The following is a 21,195-nucleotide window of genomic DNA, read 5'->3' as shown; positions in this document are numbered from 1 at the left end:
ATGTGAATGAGCCTGCCTTAATGACAGAAAGCTTTGAGTAGGCGTGTTCTCAGCCACGAAACATATGTCTTTATTTACAGTGATCACGAGCATCATTAGCCATAGCCATTAGTCAGCAACCAAGATCCCTGCAGGGAAGGGCAGGGATCTTGGTTGTGGTTGAGGTTTGTGATTGGTTTGACGATGACTTCCTGTTGTGTGAAATTGCATGTGTGTGTTTGTGTCTCTGTGTTGGCAGGGGAAACGGATAGGAACACAGCCGGACCAGCTGGCTGCAAATCTCTGCAATCTGCTGCTTAGTTAAGCTGGCACACACACACACACACACACACACACACACACACACACACACACACACACACACACACACACACACACACACACACACACACACACAGACAGACAAATGCATGCATTGGATAAATACTTAATTATATTCACTTATGTACTAAACAACAGTTAAAAATAACATTTAATAAAAAGGCCAGTCCATAAATGACCACAGATGAGTGACTAACAGCAGAAATGAAGTGATTTGTGTAATTTGGCATTGACAGCCACTGTACACACTAGCTCTTGATCCACTAGTGAAACCAGTCTCTGCAGAAAAGCAAAGTCATTTGCTGGTTATTAAAATAATTTATTACAACTCTCAATATTCTCTTAATTAAAATTCACTTATCGCAGTTGGGGACTTGAGAGCTGGACTATTAAGGAGAGCTCCACTGAATGCATGTAAAGGAATATGTGCATATGTAAATATCCAAGCATTTGTGTGTGTGTGTATGAGTGAGTGTGTATACAGCCGCCCATGTGCCCAAACATGGCTTTTAATCACCAGTTTTCTTGATTAAGCAATACTGTGGGGTATTTCGTTTAAAAAAATATTATATCCGCCATGAGGCAGCCGAAGCGTCTGGACTTCTTTAAGTTGCTTGAAGACGTTTCACCTCTCATCTGAGAAGCTTCTTCAGTTCTAAGGTCAAATGGTGGAGAGTCCCAGATATAAACCTAGTGGGAGTTTCCCCCCACAGAGGGACAAACTGTCCAAACTGTGAACGTTGGCATCCTCGAAAGAGTGACCTTTGACCTTTAGATGCAGATGGACTGCTGAGTCTTGTCCTGTGGAGGTGGCTCTTCTGTGTTGTGCCATGCGCTTGTGAAGTGGCTGTTTGGTCTCTCCAATGTAGAGGTCTGGGCATTCCTCGCTGCACTGTACAGCATACACCACATTGTTAAGTTCGTGTTTTGGAGTTTTGTATGCTGTACATCTATAATCCAGTTTTGAGATCCTCCCCAGACGCCTTAACGGCCACTCACATCCTGGGCCATCTGACCTCAGGAAATCGCATGATAAGGTGGGGCCAGGTTTCACAATGAGCTCACCCGAAACCCTGGCTGATTGGGACCCACGCCCGCTTTCACGCTTTGGCTCATGTGATTAGGTAGAGGATCATCAGGGGGTCCTTTTGTCCCTCTGTGGGGGGAAACTCCCACTAGGTTTATATCTGGGACTCTCCACCATTTGACCTTAGAACTGAAGAAGCTTCTCGGATGAGAAGCTTCTTCAGTTCACGATGACCTGGATGACTGAGAACCTTCACAGACATATTTCACTCTGAATTTGTGCTTTAAAGCAACAATGTTTCATACACCCTTCAAGTTCCCAAACAAAACATTGTGACTGGTCTCTGAGCAAATAACAATCACCGTTTCAAATAATGTTGTGCCATAGAATTTTATTCCACATAAAGGTCATAAAAAGCTTAAACAGGGTTTGTTAGATATAATGATTCAACACAGAGCAGAAACAGCTAGAATCCACAGGGCTTGCCTGGGACGTGTGCATCACTGTAGTTGTGTCAGGTCCACCCGTCTTCAAGCTGGCTTGGAGCCTTTGGTGAAGCAAATGGGTTTTCGAGGATTTGAGTGCCTACAGTAATCTATCTCAGCTACAGTTGCTGTGGTATCTGCATTGTTATGCTGCCAGTGGCAAATAAATGTATGCATCTTTCCCACAGAGTGATCCCATGAAGGGTGGAGTCATTAGCTTAATGAGCAGCGCTCACTTCTGTAGCTGGGAAGTTGTAATTAACTGTTGTAATTATAATAAGAGGAAGAGCACGTGCGAGAGAGATGTTCCCTAAAATGCAAGAGAAAAGATTTAAGAAATTAAAATCTTTTGCTGTTGTTTTAAGTGCACTGAATTTTATAGCTTTTTCGTCCAGCTGCTTAGGCTGCTGCCCCCACGACCCAGCCCAGAATAAGCAGCAGAAAATGGATGGATGGAAGTTTGTCAGACCAGCTGTGATATAATCTGATCTGGTGGGTTTGTTCATGACTTTTACAATCCTTGTCACGGCCCTGGATCTTTAACCCAGTGTTTTGTGTTTTTCGTCTTTCAAGGTCTGTTTATTATTAAAGATCTTCAGTTTGATTCTCAGTTTGCTTATTGTTTAGATTATAGTCTCATTTCTCATTAGCCTCGGTGTGTTTGTGTGTTTTTAAAACCTTGGTTTATTGAGTCCTTTGTCATGTTGTACCTGTCTGTTTCATTGCATTGTTTCCTATAATCTTGGATTTTATTTCTTGTACTTCTGTACTCCTTGTGGCTTGGTATTTGGATTTATGTTCAGAACTCTTTCATCTGCCATTTTAAAGTTTGAACAACTGGGTCCTGAGCCTGCAGAGAACATCCAGAACCGCTTGAGTCTTAGCTCAAGTTTAACTTCCTGGGCAAGTGAAAACTGAGCTGCTTGTAGTTCCTGACCTGTAGACTTCGAGTCCAGGCTGTCCTATTACTCTTCAACTTGCCTTGAGGCAACTGTTTTTGTGATTTGGCACTATATAAATAAAATTACATTGAAATTGAATTAAACTCAGTCCCCTGAAGGACTCCTCTGCCAGTGTCGAGGCCAGCCCACCAAGGGGCTGCACTGCTGGCCCCTTCCTCAGGGGTCTTGACTCCTAGACCAATGCTAGCTGTCAGCCTAGCCCCCTGAAATGTCCCATCTCCTTTGACACGGGTCTCCTCCCACACCCCCTGAAGGCCCCCTTCTTCGGCGATGCTGACTACCTCCTTGGCAGGACTGCTCCCCCTCTGCTGCTGGTCTTCTGGGTGGCCCCCAGAAGAGGCCCATTTCCTCTGTGGTACTCCACGCTGGCCCCCTTAACCATCTCCTCTATTGGTCTTCAGGCTGGCCACCAGATCTATCCCTTAGCCGAGGTTCTTCTTCGAGTCGACCCCCTGACCTATCCTTTACAGGCCTCAGGATTGGGCCACTTCCAGAGATGTTGTCCCAGGTGTTTGGAAATATTAGCCTCCCTGTGAATCTGCATTTGGGTCCTCATTCACCCCCCAACACGATGAGTAAAAGAAACCCTACAGGTAAGTCAGTTGTGGCTTTTCTTTACTTATTAAAAGCCTTTTCCCTCCAAAAGCACCAGCTGTGATTCCTCTAGAGAACAAGCAATTAACCTGTCTAATTTTCATGTGACAGCCTCAAATCAAGTGAACTGCGCTGTGTTAATTTTCACCATACTGCATTTCTGGGGGACCATGTGGAAAATATTAACTCACTCCTCTGTTTCAGGGTGATAAATGGAATTATCAGTTAAGGAATAGGCCACTAGAAATCTTCCTCTGTGATTTAATTAGTTTAATAAGCATGTAGCTTTATAGAGTATCTACTAAATTATAGTGGAAATTAAGTTTCTTTTTGCATAGTGATTGCTAATAGATTCTGAATTTTAAAATTAAGAATGCATCAAATGTTGGCAGGTTGCCTTAGAGTAGTATTATTTTAACCAAATCTGAAGAGGTGCTGCACACAGCAGTCACACATACTGTTCTTTACAGGGTGGGCCATTTATATGGATACTCCGTAATAACATGGGGATGGTTGGTGATATTAAAGTCCTGTTTGTGGCACATTAGTATCTGTGAGGGGGCAAACTCCTCAAGATGGGCGGTGACCATGGTGCTCATTTAGGAGTCGGCCATCTTGGGCCATGTGACACATCAAACTTATTGGTAATGTCACAAGGGAAACAATGGTGTGCTTGGTTTCAACCTAACTTTATTTCCAGTGAACTCTCCTGTTCCGGCTCATTTGTCAACAAATCAGCATTCGGCAGACTGTTTCCAGCAATGTGCAGTTAGGATCTTCCAGGACTTCACTGGAACACGTCTGGGGTGGGAGACATTTGGTTTAATTTGTCACAGAAGGGTTAATGTACACTTTCACCCTGAACTCACCCTGTAAGCTGGTAAGTTAACTGAAAGTGGTTGAGAACATGTTTCGCCTGTAAGCTAAGTCAGGTAAGAATCAGTCTCTCCAGCACCTTCAGACATCAACTGGTCTGAAGGGGTGGCTTTCTTTGATGTCACTAACCATGACAGTCTTCCACAGCACTGGTACCTAACTGTGATGCAGTTACAACCACACACAGTGGTAATATCAGTGTTACAATAGACTTATACATAACACTAAACATAGTTTTCTTTCTTTAAATGTAGGATTTAATTTACAATAAAGAGTTGGTTTTGGTTTAGAATTAATTTACTTACACGATCACATAATACTGTATTCTAAAATAAGTGCATACATTTTAGTTTACGCTGTTATGCGCATGATTGAATCTTTTTTTGTTTCCTTGGTTGATGAGCTAAGAGATGAAAAAGGGGCAAAGCAAGCCTATATGGAGACCTGCAAATTGGGTCATGTCATGAATCGGGATCGTGGGGGTTTGATTTAGGTTGTTGTGTGTTCTACCACTTTATGTCTCTTTGTGGGATGATCAGCTGCTATTTCCCCTCATTTAGGAAGGTCTTTGAGTTAGTAGTATTGTTTGTTGCCAACTTTTGAGTAGAGTTCTGTTATACTTTGACCTCTTTTATGGGCCCAAGATTTTGATTTTTGTATAATTTAACCAAGTTTGTTTTTTTTGGCTAAAGATAAAAGTCCCCCCCCTTGATCCGAAGGGCCAGCTCTGTTCTAGGATGCCCTCTGGACCCAGTGGAGGTGGTGAGTGACAGGAGAACGGTGGCTAAGCTGTCATCCCTGTTGGACAACATCTCCCACCCCATGCAGCAGACTGTGACAGCACTGAGCAGCTCCTTCAGTGGGAGACTGCGGCACCCACGGTGTGGGACGGAGAGATTTCGCAGGTCTTTCCTCCCCACGGCTGTCAGACTCCACAATAAAGACTTTAACTGATCAAACACACACATCCACACATGTGCAATAACACTAAGTGCAATAATCCTTTCTGGCATCGTTGTATTTTTACTCAGAATACAAATGCTATATACAACTATTTTTATCTTATTGTATATTTTATTCTACTGTATATAGTATTTTATTTTATTCTATTCTGTACAGTTGTGTACTGTATTTATTCTTATTGTATTCTAATTTTTGCTTCATAACTTTTGCACTGTCCACTTCCTGCCGTGACAAAACAAATTTCCCACGTTTGGGACTAATAAAGGTTATCTTATCTTTTGGACTTTAACCTGCGCCTGACTTCCTTCACATTAACCTTGCATCAGGATGCCAGACAGCTAGGCAGCGAAGGACTGATGGAATCAGGGTCTGCAGCTTTGCCTGGGTGTAGTTCCATCAGCCGCCTCCTCACCTGGCCGTCACAGTCGCGTGTCAAGAAAGGTGAATCTGAAAGGAGGATGTGGGTGGGGTGCTTACCCGAGCCCAACACGTATGAAGGGACATGTACTGTTGGTTTGTTTGATGGCTGAGGTGTTGAGATTGTGTTGTGTGAGGAGGTTCAAAAAGGGCCCAGTGCTGAACCTGCTGAAAAACTAATTCAGCTCAGTGGCTTTATCCAGCCCATTTGCTAGTGCTGATGTCTTTGAGTTTGGCGATCAATCAGCGTAATCCTCATCTATGTTTGATGTTCAGCTGGAGATTGGTCTCAGCCACTCCGTATCTTTACACTAAGCCAAGCCTTCAGTTCACACTGTATACTTCTCAACTCATCCATTTTCCCAGGTCTGAAGATTTTTCATTGAGGAGGGCGACCAGTGACCTTGTGATCCAGAGTGATGTCATCCCATGAGGACACAGAGCATGTCTCAGTGTGGTGTGAATGTAGTCCTGCAGGGCCTCACTGGCGTCCTCACTTCACCTCCTCCAAGACTTGGTGGCAACACTGACACTATGGCTCAGCAACTGTCACTGTACTTAAAGAAAATAAACTTCCTCAAATAGCATATTTTATACATTGTTGTTGTTCCCCGTTTCTCCTTTCAGTGTTATGTTGAAAAAGTCAAATTAAGTTGAAAAACCCTCCCTCTCTGATTCAAAGACATGGAAGAGCAAGAGGTTTTGGACACTAATTATAAACCAAGGCTAAAACAGGAGCAAGCTACTGCTCCACTGAGCTTAGGGTTATACCCAGATGCTGGGGAAAAATTAGCATAGTCACACACACACACACACACACACGCACACACACACACACACACACGCACACACGCACACACACACACGCACACACACGCACACACAGCCTCAAAGTGATTAGACCTGCCCTGGATGTGAACAGCAATTACCTGCAATCAGAGCTCTGTCCCTCTTCTCCCTATCTCATTCGTTGCTCTTTCATCTGTGTGTTAGTCTTTCACTTTTTTCTTCTATTATTTTTAAAGGGATCCCCGGGTGTTACCAAGGTAGATTAATGCGCTAGATAGTTTATGTCTAGCTTAGTGTCAGAGTTTTCTGTGCTACAACAGTGGCTCTCTTTTTATTTAGCAGTTATACTGGAATTTTATTGAAGCAGAACAGAACTTAAGGGTGCATAGGCAGGAAGGTGGAGGAGAGTCCTGAAGCAAGACATATCACTGATATCGCTCACCAATTCTTAGCACAAGTATCACAAATTTCTTTTTTTGCCTCACAATGTTGTGGCATGCTGCTTGGGATGGCTATAGCTCAGTAAGTAGAGTTAAGTTTGTTGGTTCGATACTTGGCTGCACCAGTCTGCATCCCATAGTGTCCTTGGAAACATACTGAACCCTGAGTTGTGGGCTTAAATAAAAGTGCTTGTATTAATGGGTGAATGAGGCAAGCTGAGTGCTCAAGTCAAAAAGCGTTAAAACAAAATAAGTCCATTTAACATTTAGAATAATAATAATAATACATTTTATTTATAGGCACATTTAAAGACCCTCAAGGTCACCTTATATTAGTACAGCAAAAATAAGAACATATACACAATTAAATAAAGTAAACAAATAAAATAACAACTAGACTAATGAAGAGAATAAATTCCGAACAGATGGGTTTTGAGACGTGATTTAAAAGAAAGAGACTTTATAGTCCAACGATCTGGTGGAAGTGCATGCAAAGGTCCCATGGCAGTCAGATGAGCAGATGGAACGGGTAAAAGCGAAGGTGAAGAGGAGCAGAGTGGACTGGAGGGTGAGTGCGTACGGAGAAGATCAGATAAGATGGATCAGATGGAGGAGCAAGGTTACGAAGGGCTTTAAAAGTGACAATGAGGAACTTGAAATTGATACATAAACTGGAAGCCAGTGGAGCAGTTTAAGAAAAGGTGTTATACATTCAGACATCTGGGTCAGGATATAATAACAGAAGCTGAATTCCAAACTAATGGAAGTTTATGGAGAGATTTATGGTAAAGGTACCTGGAGGTTTGACAATATGGCATGATGCAGAGAACAAAGTACAAGTGTCTCCTTCAGCAGACTGAAGAACAGTAGTGTAGAAAGCAGATTTAGAAATAGCTTCATTATAATGTTGTACATGTCCTTATGTGCAAGTCGAGTTTCCCTAAAGAGACATTCCAGGCGGCTGCTTTAATCTTCATGTTAATGATTCGTGCTCCATTGCTTCTGACTTTCTTAATCTTCTAGAATCTTAATTTTACTCAAATCCTTTAAAAATCCGCTGAAAACGCATCTATTCAGACATTTGGGTAATGTTTCTGGATTTTGTGATGTTTTACTTGATTCAGGTTTATGTGACCATGTTTTTTAATACCTTTGTAAAGCACATTGTGACATGTTCTGGTCTTAAAAAGCACTAAATAAACGTTATATTACTATCTTACTTGCCAGTTGTTACACATAGATTTCAGGTTAATATGGAGGAACAGTTTGTAATAAAGAAAACTTTTGGATAAATCCTGCGCTCCACTTAAGGATTAGTTATCAAGACATGGTTCTTATTTACACTTCTCTCATTTCTGAACTGCCGCAATTTCAAAGCCGAGCTCATACCATACTGTTTTGTTAGTATAATTATTGCTTCCTCATTTTTTGAGGGGCAAATTTGGCTGTGCATTGTAGAATGCTGTTCATTAATGAGATGAACTAGTTTATACACGTATGAATTATAAATTAGCCCCATTTGGATATGGCCCAGTCTGTGGCTGCGAGAGCTGTGCTTGATGTGTGGATTCTGCCTCTGCTACATTCGTGGCAACAGATTGCAGTTCCACAGGGTTCTGTGCTGAGACCAGATCTTTTTTTAACATTATAAATTATTCCCTTATGTAATAATATTAATAAATACTTTGCTATGCAGATGATACCTATCTTTATTTACTCATTATGTCTAACCAGACACTTATTTGAGATAGCATTGCCTTGGCTCCCAGCAACACTGAGGAATCTTGGAGTCATTTTTAGTCGTCCTTCAGTGTGCACATTAAACACATGAGAAGGATGGACTTCATTCACACTGCTAAAAATTGTGATACTGAAAAGCTTGTTCATGCGTTTATTACTTCTAGGCTGGACTATTTTTCATTTCCATGTGGTCACTTTCAAAGCTCCCTGAAAAGCCCTCAGTATCAGTCAGAGTACTAACTGGGACAGGATGACAGACTAGATTTCCCTGATATTACCTTTTTCTTTATTTGCTCGCAATTAAATTCAGAATTAGTCCTTCTCGTATTTAAAATCTTGAACTATCATACCCCCATCCTTAAAGACCTTTTAGTACCTTATTATCTTAACACAGTACTTTACTCTAAGGCTGCAGGGTGAGATTGCAGGTTCCCAGAGTTTTCAGTATAATGGGAGGTAGAGCCTTCAGCTACCAGCCCCTCTATGAAGCCAGCTCCCAGTCTGGAGATACTCTCTCTCTACTTTTAGGCTTCTTTCTGTTAAAGCTTATATTCAGGGCTTTATCAGGTAACTGAACTCATCCTGTAATGCTGCATTAGGAAGTGTCTGTTGGGGGGACTTCCCATGATGCACTGAGTGTTTCTTCTTCAGTTACCTCTTTTCACTCTGTGTTGATTCACTACTGTATTAAATCATTAGCAATAATTAACCCTGGGCTCGTTCTCCTATAGTTTGTCTTTTATCCTTTGTTTCTCGGTTCTCTTTCCTCTCACCTCCAACCGGTCACAGCAGATGGCTGCCTCTCCCTGAGCCTGGTTTTGCCACAAGTTTCTTCTTGTGAAAAGGGAATTTACTGCTAATTGTGCCAATATTTAATGCTGAAAATGATCATGTCTTTATTTGTACTTGATATTGAAATGAAGAGACGGTGCCTGTGTTTAGAAATATAGTTAAAACTAACTATCTATGAGAACTGTGCTCACATACCATTTTCCCCATTTAGGAAACCTGACCCTTAAAAAACTACATTTCCGCGAAAATGACGTCACTTCCGGTTTCGGGCAGGTCATGGCGGACATGCGAAAGTTCGCGCTGATGGATGTAGGAAGTGTTACGAACAGCTGATCGGATCGGCAAAGCGTGTTTCTGGAATATTATGTTTTTGTCGCTGCAAGCGCTTTTTATGCAGTTTTTGCAAAGCTTTATGTGGAAGGAAACTGTGACCGAGGACAAGCTGATGGCATAAGATGTAAGTACAACTGCTCCGGTTTCATATGCAAAACAAATTATTGCGCTAGCTTATGTGGTTGCAGAGCTACCGGGATTTAAAAATAGTTACGCAAAACAGAGCGTGCTGCTCTGACCGGCTTTAAAGGGTTAATGTAGACACTGCACATGTAACCTTGGCTCTGCATACGATCCCGGGTGTGTTTGTGGTAGCATTGGTTACATTCATTACAGTAGTGCAAATCTTCTTAAAGCCTAATGTCACAAATCATTGGTTTGTTTTATGTAGTTTGGTTATACTTACCATTGTGTGTTACTTTGTGCAGGTCCTATATGTGAAACAGGTATGTGGGAAGGGCTGCCCCAGTACTTCCTGTTTATATAGGATATTATGTCATTGATCATGTCAGTTGGGTGTAACCAAATGAAGGTCTGTAAAATTGTTTACTTCCTTTAAAATAACCTCATGAGTGGGATTTTGTGAAGAGATTGACTTTTCGTTTAGTTGGGTGAATGAGTTTGTTAAGTGGAAGAATGATTTTATTCCTGTTTCTTTGTCTAGACTGTGTTATTTAGTCTACCCTCTATTCTCAATGGTAGAGATTAATGAGTTTCAGCTGTGGGCAGAATTATGTATAAAGCAGATGAGATTTTAACTGGCAGGCTCTTATGTTTTGTGAAACAAATGTTGAAAGGTGACGCCAGAAAAATAAAGGACCCTTAAAAGAAACTCCAACAGTCTGCTGATGCTTTCTTCCTATCACTTGCTGCTTACGTTTTGCTACCTCACACACTTAAAAAGTGAAGAGCAAAAGAAAAATCAGAGTATTTGGCCTCTAGGATCCTTTTAACACAACACATGTTTAGTGAGTGACACTATCTGCTTACCAGCTCAGAGACCCACATAACATTCATAGTCCTTCACTGTTTCCCATGTTTAGCAGTGATTACAAAACTCATTCTTCATCGCCCTCCCATCAACTCACGCACCATCTCTAGACCTCTGAGCCCCTCCATTTAAGGAGCTGCGGGGGAAAATGACTCATCTCTTCCTGTCTGGTCTTTCAACCTTTGCCACAACAGGCCTGAATTTATTCTTCATCTAAAATCTTCTTGTGGTCCCTTCTGACAAATCTTGGGCTTAATCGCTTCCTTTTTTCTAATCTTCACTCATTCATCCATCTTTCACTCCTTTCTACATCCTTTCATCCATTCTCCTTTGCCTCTTTCACTTACTCTCTTTTCCCCCTCACTGGTTTATTTTCAAAACCATCTCTCCCATTTCATCTTTGCTTTCATCTCCCTTGTGACACAATTTTAAGGAGCTAAAAATAAAAACATTGCTGATGTGAGATGAAATGTGAGGAACTGAGAGGGATTAGAAGTGTTTGGTTTGTATCTGACACCACTGTGCAAAAAAGGGAGGACATAATAGTAAAATAGAAATGAAAATAGAGAGTAATGAAGACACCACAATATAAGATGAGAGAGAATACACAGCAAACAGTAGAGACCGAAAGCTAGATTAAAAAGCGTCTATCTGAAGCTGAATCAGCTCAGCTGTCTCAGACGTCTAATCTGAGGAGCTGCGAGAGCACATACAGAGAGAACCGTCCTCAGTCAGCTAATACATACACTCAACAAAAATATAAACGCAACACCTTTGTTACTGCTCCCATTCCCCATGGGATGGACGTAGAGACCTAAAATTCATTCCAGATACACAATATAACCATCCCTCCCAAACAGTGGTCACAAATCAGTCCAAATGTGTGGTAGTGGGCACATCTGCTATATTGAGATAATCCATCCCACCTCACAGGTGTGCCACATCAGGATGCTGATCTGACATCATGAGTAGTGCACAGGTGTACCTCAGACTGCCCACAACAAAAGGCCACCCTGGAATGTGCAGTTTTTTGCGCTATTGGGGGTCTGGGGACCCAGAACCGGTCAGTATCTGGTGTGACCACCATTTGCCTCATGCAGTGCAACACATCGTCGCATGGAGTCTATCAGATTGTCAATTGTGGCCTGTGGAATGTTGGTCCACTCCACTTCAATGGCTGTGCGAGGTTGTTGGATATTCGTGGGAACTGGTACACGCTGTCGTATACGCCGGTCAAGCACATCCCGAACATGCTCAATGGGTGACATGTCCGGTGAGTATGCTGGCCATGCAAGAACTGGGACATTCTCAGCTGCCATCTGCCCTGAACAATGTGAACCATGATTCATCCGTGAAGCGCACACCTCTCCAACGTGCCAGACACCATCGAATGTGAGCATTTGCCCACACAAGTCTGTTACGGCGACGAGCTGGAGTCAGGTCAAGACCCCGATGAGGACGACGGGCATGCAGTTGAGCGTCCCTGAGACGGTTTCTGACAGTTTGTGCAGAAATTGTTTGGTTGTGCAAACCAATTGTTCCAGCAGCTGTCTGGGTGGCTGGTCTCAGACGATCTTGGAGGTGAACCTGCTGGATGTGGAGGTCCTGGGCTGGTGTGGTTACACGAGGTCTGCGGTTGTGAGGCCGGTTGGATGTGCTGCCATATTCTCTGAAAGGCCTGTGGAGACGGCTTATGGTTGAGAAATGAACATTCAATGCACGGGCGACAGATCTGGTTGACATTCCTGCTGTCAGCATGCCAATTGCACGCTCCCTCATTGCTTGTGGCATCTGTGGCATTTTGCTGTGAGACAAAACTGCACATTCCAGGGTGGCCTTTTGTTGTGGGCAGTCTGAGGTACACCTGTGCACTACTCATGATGTCAGATCAGCATCCTGATGTGGCACACCTGTGAGGTGGGATGGATTATCTCAATATAGCAGATGTGCCCACTACCACACATTTGGACTGATTTGTGACCACTGTTTGGGAGGGATGGTTATATTGTGTATCTGGAATGAATTTTAGGTCTCTACGTCCATCCCATGGGGAATGGGAGCAGTAACAAAGGTGTTGCGTTTATATTTTTGTTCAGTGTACTAATACTGTACATATACATATATCAGAAGTTTTTAGCAACTGTCAGCTAGTTTAAAAAGACTATAATATATTTTATTAAATCAAATATTCTTCATACAGAGCCAAAGGACACACAGCATTTGGTTTTGACAGGACATTTAAGACGTCTTCTGACACTTGTCTGACTCTGGGTCATATGGGCAGCTGAGTAAGAAGAATGACCAGACCTCCCTCTCCATATCCACACCTTCAGCTGTTTTAAAGGTAGACTGCAAAGTTACCATGTCACCCAAGGACATGATATCTCAAATCGTCTTCCAAAGATACTTCCTCCTGTGATACATAAAACAAGGATTCAAGAAACCTGAACCAGAGATATGTGATATGTGATAGTGGGTCCATTCTTCATCAATGGAAACCTCAAGGCCACTGGATATTTGAAATTGCTACATGATGATGTGTTTCCCTCTTTATGCACTGAAGCTGGCACGTTCCCTGAGTTTTTCCAGCAGGATGGTGCACCACCACATTATGGGTGCAGGTCCGAGCATTCCTAGATGAACAGTTTCCTGGAAAGTAGATTGGTCATCGTGGGCCAGTTGAACGGCCCCCAAGGTCTCCCGATCTGACCACCTTAGACTTTTATCTTTGGGGTCATCTGAAGGCAATTGTCTATGGTGTGAAGATACGAGATGTGCAGCACCTGAAACTACGGATACTGGATACCTGTGCTGGCATTTCTCCTGCGGTGTTGCTATCAGTGTGTGAAGAGTGGGAGAAGAGGGTTGCATTGACAATCCAACACAATGGGCAGCACATTGAACACATTTTATAAGTGGTCAGAAACTTGTAAATAACTCATGAAAGAATAAAGTTACGTTGAAACCAAGCACACCATTGTTTTTCTTGTGACATTACCAATAAGTTTGATGTGTCACATGGTCCTCTTCCTATTGGAAAAACAAAAGTTGTATGCAAGATGGCCGACTTCTAAATGGGCACCATGGTCACCACCCATCTTGAGGAGTTTGCCCCTCACATATACTAATGTGCCACAAACAGGACTTTAATATCACCAACCATTCCCATGTTGTTACAGTGCATCCATATAAATGGCCCACCCTGTAGATGAACTGACAATGAAATACTTCTTAGTTGATAAAATTGAAAGTAAGGTTTGTATCCATAGCGACTCTAGACATTGTAATGCAATGCCTGATCAAGTGAGGATCTTGTTTATCACCACATATTTTCAAGCATTGAAATATTTGCATTGTTGCAGCAACTTTCCAAACAAGAATTCAGTATGATGAAAACATACCTTATTTAAGGTCTCACGCATATCTTCTGCCATCTGACACACATACACACACTCACAAAAGAAATATTCTGAGAACCCACAGCAAAAGTGTAACCCTTTTGGAAAGATGTTTCCCTCTGCTTCAGTGAGTTGTCTGTCAGAAAAATTTTTCACCCACTTGTCAACATCCTTGGTGTGAGTCTGGTATCCATCTGCTGGCTGCTGAGCACACACCCTGTAGTTATTTCTGATGCAGTTCAGTTACATTTTGACCAGTTAGACTAAGTTCCTCATCAGGTTCACCTCCATCCTTACAGCTCGCATTATCACTCCTGAAGGTTTGTTGGTTCTTTGTTCTTTGACTTTGAGCTTGGATTTATTGAAGCTTGTGTTGCATGCTTCTTCATCCTCACTGGGATGACACTTTTCTCTGGTCTTGCTTCCTGAGATTTCAGTAATTATTTGACCAGATTTGTTACTTCATCTAGGATTAATTCATTCTTTAGACACTGAATCAGCTGTAGCACCTTCACTATCCCCCGCCACAAAAATATTTTTCCTTTCCATTTCTTTCCATCACATTCACCCCACCTCACTCATTAGTGGCAGCACCCGTGATACCGCTTGTCATTTTGGCCAGTGGTCACTTGCAGTTTAAACACAAAGGCATGAGGCTGAAATAAACTTCATACATTTACTTGTGGTCAGCGACATAACCGCCAACACTGAGGCTTCGAACCTCGCTTCAGACTCGATAGGCTATCTATTGTGACGCAGTGGACCGGAGCTTGCTTTAGTTGACATCACTGATTACGTCTGAACGACTTCACTGCTGTTTTAAAGAAAACAATAAGTAATGCACTTCCCTGCCATGGCCTGTATGCACGCTCACCATGCAAGCCTCTGTTGCTGAATGGAAAAATGTATCGAGCAGGGACGAACTGGGAAAAAATAATTGGCCCTGGCAATTTTGGGCCAGACGGCCTATCATGATTTTATTGCATATACTTTTCTTTTCTTTGTCTGTCTTAGTTTTTCAGCTCCACACTTCCACACTAAACTCTGTTCTACATGTTGCACGAGTGCACAGTGAAGGTAGGGGAGAGGAGGGTTTCGTTAAGGATTTGATTGGGCAATACAGTATTGGTAATGAAAATGAACAAATGGACTGCTGTCACTGCTTGAAGGGTTGCTGTGCACCAGCCGTACAAATTGACCCATTGGCTCAAATTAGTGTTGGCCCACCAGATTACCAGTCAGGCTTTGGTACCAATAAGATAACTGGTATAAAAAAAAAATCTGCTTCTATTTGAAGCTCAGGTGGTAGCGCAGGTCCCCTACTAACTGGAAGGTTCGTGGTTCAAACCCAGTTTACTCCAGTCTGCATGCCATATATGCTTGGGCAAGATACTCATCCCATGTTGCCATTTATTGACCAAAATTTTTACAAAATTAGACTGACCCATCTGGACACAATTTGATTACCAGTCCAGCACTAGTTTATGGTGAACTTCAGCCACAAAGAAAAATAATGTCAATCTTCTTTTAACCTGACTGATCAGTGTGAGCCCTACCAACAGCTGTCAGCACTACTTCTATCTGAATGGTATACAACCTCATTTGGAAAAAAGTATCCTCCTACTAACCCAGAAAGGGTTTTTTGTATGAGCAAATGTGCGTGTCTGTAAAGAACTGAGCAGGAAGTGAGTTCTGCTGGGATCCTAGACTACCAGACTCATTACAGCATCCCTACAGACTCACAAACATGCAATCAGTTGCTCCACTCCACCAAACCCAAATCCTCCTTCTGCTCTGTAGAGCCCCACAAACTACATGCGACTCATACAATTAACCCTTCACCAAACCCCAACTGGTTGTGTGTGCATGAGTTAATATCCATCACTCCCCTACTTACTTACCACCAGAGATGGGCAGTAATGCGTTACGTTAATCGTTAATTACTGTTACTTTCCCTTAAACAGGTTGCGTTACTTCATTACTAAACTGTGATTTTGTTTGTGAGAGTGTCTCATGACAATGACGTACGAGCGTGCGATGTCCGTGGCAGCAACAGACGTGTGCAGATCAACAATGGATAATATATAGAGTGCAGGAGAGAGTACGACCATGCAGCGTTTAAAGCATGGAAGTACTCACATTACTTTGAGTTTGACTCTGTAAAAAGTGACAAAAACATCAGCGTGGGGAGAAAACTTCTTTCTGCTGTGGCACCGGGCAAACCTCCACCAGCCCCACTCCTGCTAAACAGGTGAAAATAGATTAAGGAGCGACAGGACTCAGTGCCGCTGAATCTTTGATTTATTTTTTGCTGTGTTTTACTTGCATCTATTTGAAAGAGCGAGTGTAAACACAAATTTATTTTTATTTTATATGCAGAAAATAGGTTTAAATGTAAAACTAATTCATTCAAGTCAGAGACTGTTGCATATAATTTCATTTTGCTTGATGCAATGTGCATGAAGTTAAAAGATTAAATTAAAAAAACACGTTTTAAAAAGAGACTTTTTCATTTGATTCACTTTTAGACGGTGGCAGCTGTCTTTGCTGCCATCTTCTGTCCATAAATGTTATTACCTGAACCTGACTCAATTTTTCAGTCAGAGAAACGTACAGCTCACTAGGGTGACTCAAACTCACAGACTGATCTTTTCTTTTAATCTCACTAAGCTAACTCAGACGTATACTGAGTCATCAGCAACACAACCTAATGTTGACTTGGGGAAAAAAGTAGATACCCAGCAAAAAAGTAGGTGTTATACTCATTTTTTTCTGTAGCAAAAACACTTATGAGGATCGACCCAGAAGGATGCTGGCTTCGAGGCAGACCGAAGAAATGGTGGATGGACAAAATCAACAAAGACATTAAGACCGTCAACGCATCACTTGGCCACCTCCTAGGTGAGGTGTTCCAGGCATGTCCCACTGGAAGTAGGTCCCGGGGCAGACTGGTGAGATTATACCTATTGGCTCGGGCAGGAATGCCTCGGTGTTCCCCTGAATAAGCTGGAGGAGGTGGCTGGGGGCTGTTGTGGGAGTTGCAGCACCCCCATTGCAAAAGACAGACATCACAGAACCATATCCTCTTGAGAACCGAGGAAAACAAGTATCTTTAAGTTTTGCTTCTTTTGTGATTTGCGTGTCTACTGCAGAGGACATAAACAGGCTGGGTCACAGGATGATATGCAATAAATACATAAATACATAGATGGTATTAAAACCATTAAAACACTAACACTATTGTTGTGTTTCGCAGAAAAATTATAAATAAAGTGAAAAGCAAAAAATATGTTTTTCCCCCTGAAAAGCATCATGGTTAAATAACACTGAAGGTTAGACGCCAGTGGAAGCCAATGCATATCTGTCCTTCATTAAATGTGTGTGTTTTTATCATGTTATGAGTGTGCTCTTTTTATAGCCCAACAGAAGAGCAGCAGATTAAGGAGCTTCATATCCTTCACACACACACACACACACACACACACACACACACACACACACACACACACACACACACACACACACACACACACACACACACACACGCACTAAGCATCCAAGTATCATTGTCCAGCTTGGATTGAAAACACAGTTATGCACGACCATATTTCAAAACAGACTCATAAACCTTACTTTGATAAATGTCCTCACAGACATTTTGGACATGAGTGAGCATTTGCAGTTCATTGCATGTCTTGACTGTTCTCTTAAGTTATCTTGTAGTTGTAAGACAGGCATTCATTTTATGGTTTTCATACCTCTGTGGGTCTGACAAATGTGCCCTGTGAGGTTTAATAATTGTTGCATCTATATTAAAATATTATGTGTAAGCTGGTATATTTTTCTTAGCTGTGCAGATGGTCTTTTTTATATCAATTGTTCAACATTTTGTGATGTTAAACAACCATAAAATAAAAACAGAACAGAGTGGGAAAATTATATCGAATTGCTGTTTTCTGGATATATTCACAATATTTTTATAGAATATTTAGGAAAGACAACAACTGGAAATTTCTAATTGTTTTCCATTCAGTGTGTTTTGGGTCTTTTTTAGACACCTGGATACAAGCATTTATAGCTCGGTATGTTAAATATCTGCAGAGATGCCCAGAGCATGGAGACAGACTGTTGGATTTGGCCTCTGACAGACAGCCGTAGTCATACACTGAAAAATAGATCGGGTGGTAAAATATAACACAGGGAGACAGCGGAAGGTGGCACACAAGAACAAGACAGAGAAAGAGAATCTGCTGATGGGGAGCAGAGAAGAAGATGTAAACTAAGTGGAAGGAAGAGAGAGGGCGTGGGAAAGCAAGTAAAAAAGAAAAATTGAAGGTTGGAAAAAGAGGAGTAAAAGAAAGTGAAAATAGAGAGAGAGAGAGAGAAGGTATGGCACTCTCCCAAACTAGGCTATCTGACACTGTGCAGCAGCGTCCATCAGGCCAGCTGGATGCTATTTCCAGCTTGAGATGACCTATCAGCTGTACCATGGGGGAGTCAATGAGAGAGAGACATAGAAACAAGAGAAAGTCAGTGTATGTCAGAGGGAGTGGGGCTTTATTAATTTATTAAAGCTTTATTTAAGAAGTCCCAAAAGAAAAAAAAATATTTACACAAACAGACAGGCTAAAGGAAAGCCAGTGCCCAAGGAAGCAAAAGAATGGAACTAGCTCGTGACTCACCACTCCATGGACCATGCCAGGCCACTCCCCTTTTACAAGATCATTAACTGGAAATAGAATCACCACAGCCTCCAACGCAACGCAAGCAACACCGTGTCTGGGTCACAGTTCACATACAAAACAACCTCCCCCAGAGCATTTTAGCCATGTGCCACCAGGAATTATTTAATGAATGAAATGATATTAACAATACACGCAGCATTACATACAATGACTGGGTGTTTGACAATCCCAGACTTGATACATATGATTTCATTAATTGCTCATTTGCTCAATTAAAGTGCACTATATCAGTTCCACCACATGTACATCCATGAATGTGTTTTAGAAAACAGATCTATTTATTTATGAAAATTCCTAGAATATTTTATTATAATTGCAAGTCACTTGCAATCATGAAATGAGGTAACATAACTGACCCTATGGCACACCGATGAAAGTATTGGAATATATATATATATAGAGAGAGAGAGGATACATGCGTATTCGGTGATCTTGTAACATATAGGCTCAACCTTGGATGATAAAATGGCAGAATGTCACGTAATGTAAGAAACTACCTCAGAGGAGTACTTCAAGTCCAGAGTCATCGGTTGTTTTTATTATCAATACAAACAATTCAAACACTTACTGTCTTTAAGAATTATCTGATTGCTTAGTTCTTATGTACAATACTTACAAAAAGGGTCAACATGATCTGTAATGTGATACCAAAAATTTAAATAATTAGAAAAATTTCAGGAGGTTGAATTATTTCTGTGACAGTCGACGGATTTTGTTTTGTGTTTTTTGGATATTGTTATATTATAGAGACTTTTGTTTTCGGTTTTGTTAGTTTTTTTGTTTTTGAGTTATTTCTAGTATATCTAGTTTTTAGTTATACAGTAGTTATATTTCAGTAGTGCTAATAATGTTAAATTACCTCATTAGGGCCCGAGCACTGACAGTGCAAAGGCCCTGTTGTATCTGTTCCATTTCTTTTGATGGAACAGATGCAACAATTTCGTTTTTGAGGGCTTCAACATTTTCAAAAACTCGTGAAATTTTGCACACGTGTCAGATCCAGTGAAAGTATTTTTTATGTATTTTATTGTTTTTGTACACGGACATTTCAAAATGACTCCCAGTGAAGCACACACCGCTTTCATTTTGTAATGACTCTCACTAATAAGCACATGTGTGGCTAAAGATCCTGATTGTTCCAGCCCTGAGATTTGCAGTACAAGAGCACCATAGCAAGGACAAATCTGGCTTTTGTCTAACCTGTGACGCTGTGACTAAATGACTTCACTCTGACATACAACAACAAGACAAGGGTCGCAAACATGAGCTGTTTTTAGATTTGATAAAGGCTACAACAGGCCTCACCCTCCTCTTTAGGAAGCAAATAGACTTATTGGAAAGGTAGTTATTATTTTCAGAAACAAAAATATTTGGAACATTTTTGCTGACGGGAATTATAAAGACTATAAATTGCCAATGATGTCTAAACAGCAATAAACGACTTCAAATATATTTTTAATCTAGCAAGTGTTTACAGAAAAAGTGGATTCGAACATAGACATGGACGGATTTTCACATGGAACCATAGTAATGCGCTCAGCTCCTCTCAAACTGTGTATCAGTTATATACAGGAAACTGCGTTCCTTTACACACACACACACACACACACACACACACACACACACACACACACACACACACACACACACACACACACACACACACACAGGGAGGGGATGTTGTGGTTTCCTACCAGATCGACACTTGATGATTTCTCCAAACTCGTCTTCCGCCGGCTCATCACAATAGTCCTCAGGGCGCACACCCTCCGCCATCGACAAAACGCACCGGTTTTAATGCTAATTAATGGGGAGAAGTAAAGAAACGGACAGATTAAAATCCACCAGGGGGCAGCGCGAAATGACAAATTTCAGAGCAAACTGTCAAAGGTAGAGCGCACGATGTAGAACTGTGGTGAAGCAGTGGACAAAGTCAAGCGGAGCACTGATCAGTCTGTCACAGGGGCACAGAAGGAGAGGAGCAGGTGTTCTAGAGGGGGCTGGGTCTTAGCGCATTCCCACCTCTAAATAGCAGGGTGTTGGGGGAATAGCTCATCGTGGGCCCCTGTCCCGTTTGACAGACGCCAAGCGTAAAACTCGACACCCAACGAATCTATCGGCGGATTCGTTGGGTGTCGAGTTTCCGCACAGAGTTGATGGTGAAGTGTGAAAAATATCAAAGTGAGTCACCCATGGACTCATCTTTCACCTGCAGGTGGTCAGATCTCATGCTTCCAGCGATATTAACAAAAATTATTAAAGCATTAGGATGAGTTCACTTTGATGTTCACAGATTTAGGTCATGGGCGTCATATGTGAAAT

At 41.8% G+C, this 21,195-nt stretch overlaps 1 protein-coding gene across 2 annotated transcripts in view; it reads right to left on the bottom strand.

Annotated features, from left to right (window-relative positions):
• The window catches only part of dmd (dystrophin), a 296,432-nt gene extending 275,629 nt beyond the window's left edge, over positions 1-20,803 (bottom strand). For both annotated transcript variants that reach the window (XM_085266347.1, XM_085266348.1), the window contains exon 1: positions 20,568-20,803. In XM_085266347.1, the coding sequence (XP_085122473.1) occupies positions 20,568-20,649 (82 nt within the window). In that variant the 5' untranslated portion in view covers positions 20,650-20,803. The remainder of the gene's footprint in view (positions 1-20,567) is intronic.
• Positions 20,804-21,195: the final 392 nt, after the last annotated feature.

This window comes from Mchenga conophoros, linkage group LG23 (genome assembly GCF_057382185.1).
Source record: "Mchenga conophoros isolate Kocher_MC1m ecotype Shallow Benthic linkage group LG23, M_conophoros_male_GT1.1, whole genome shotgun sequence".
In the NCBI taxonomy this organism is placed as follows: Eukaryota; Metazoa; Chordata; class Actinopteri; order Cichliformes; family Cichlidae; genus Mchenga; species Mchenga conophoros.
The sequence above is the reverse complement of the archived record's forward strand: the minus strand, read 5'-3'. Positions and strand labels throughout refer to the sequence as shown.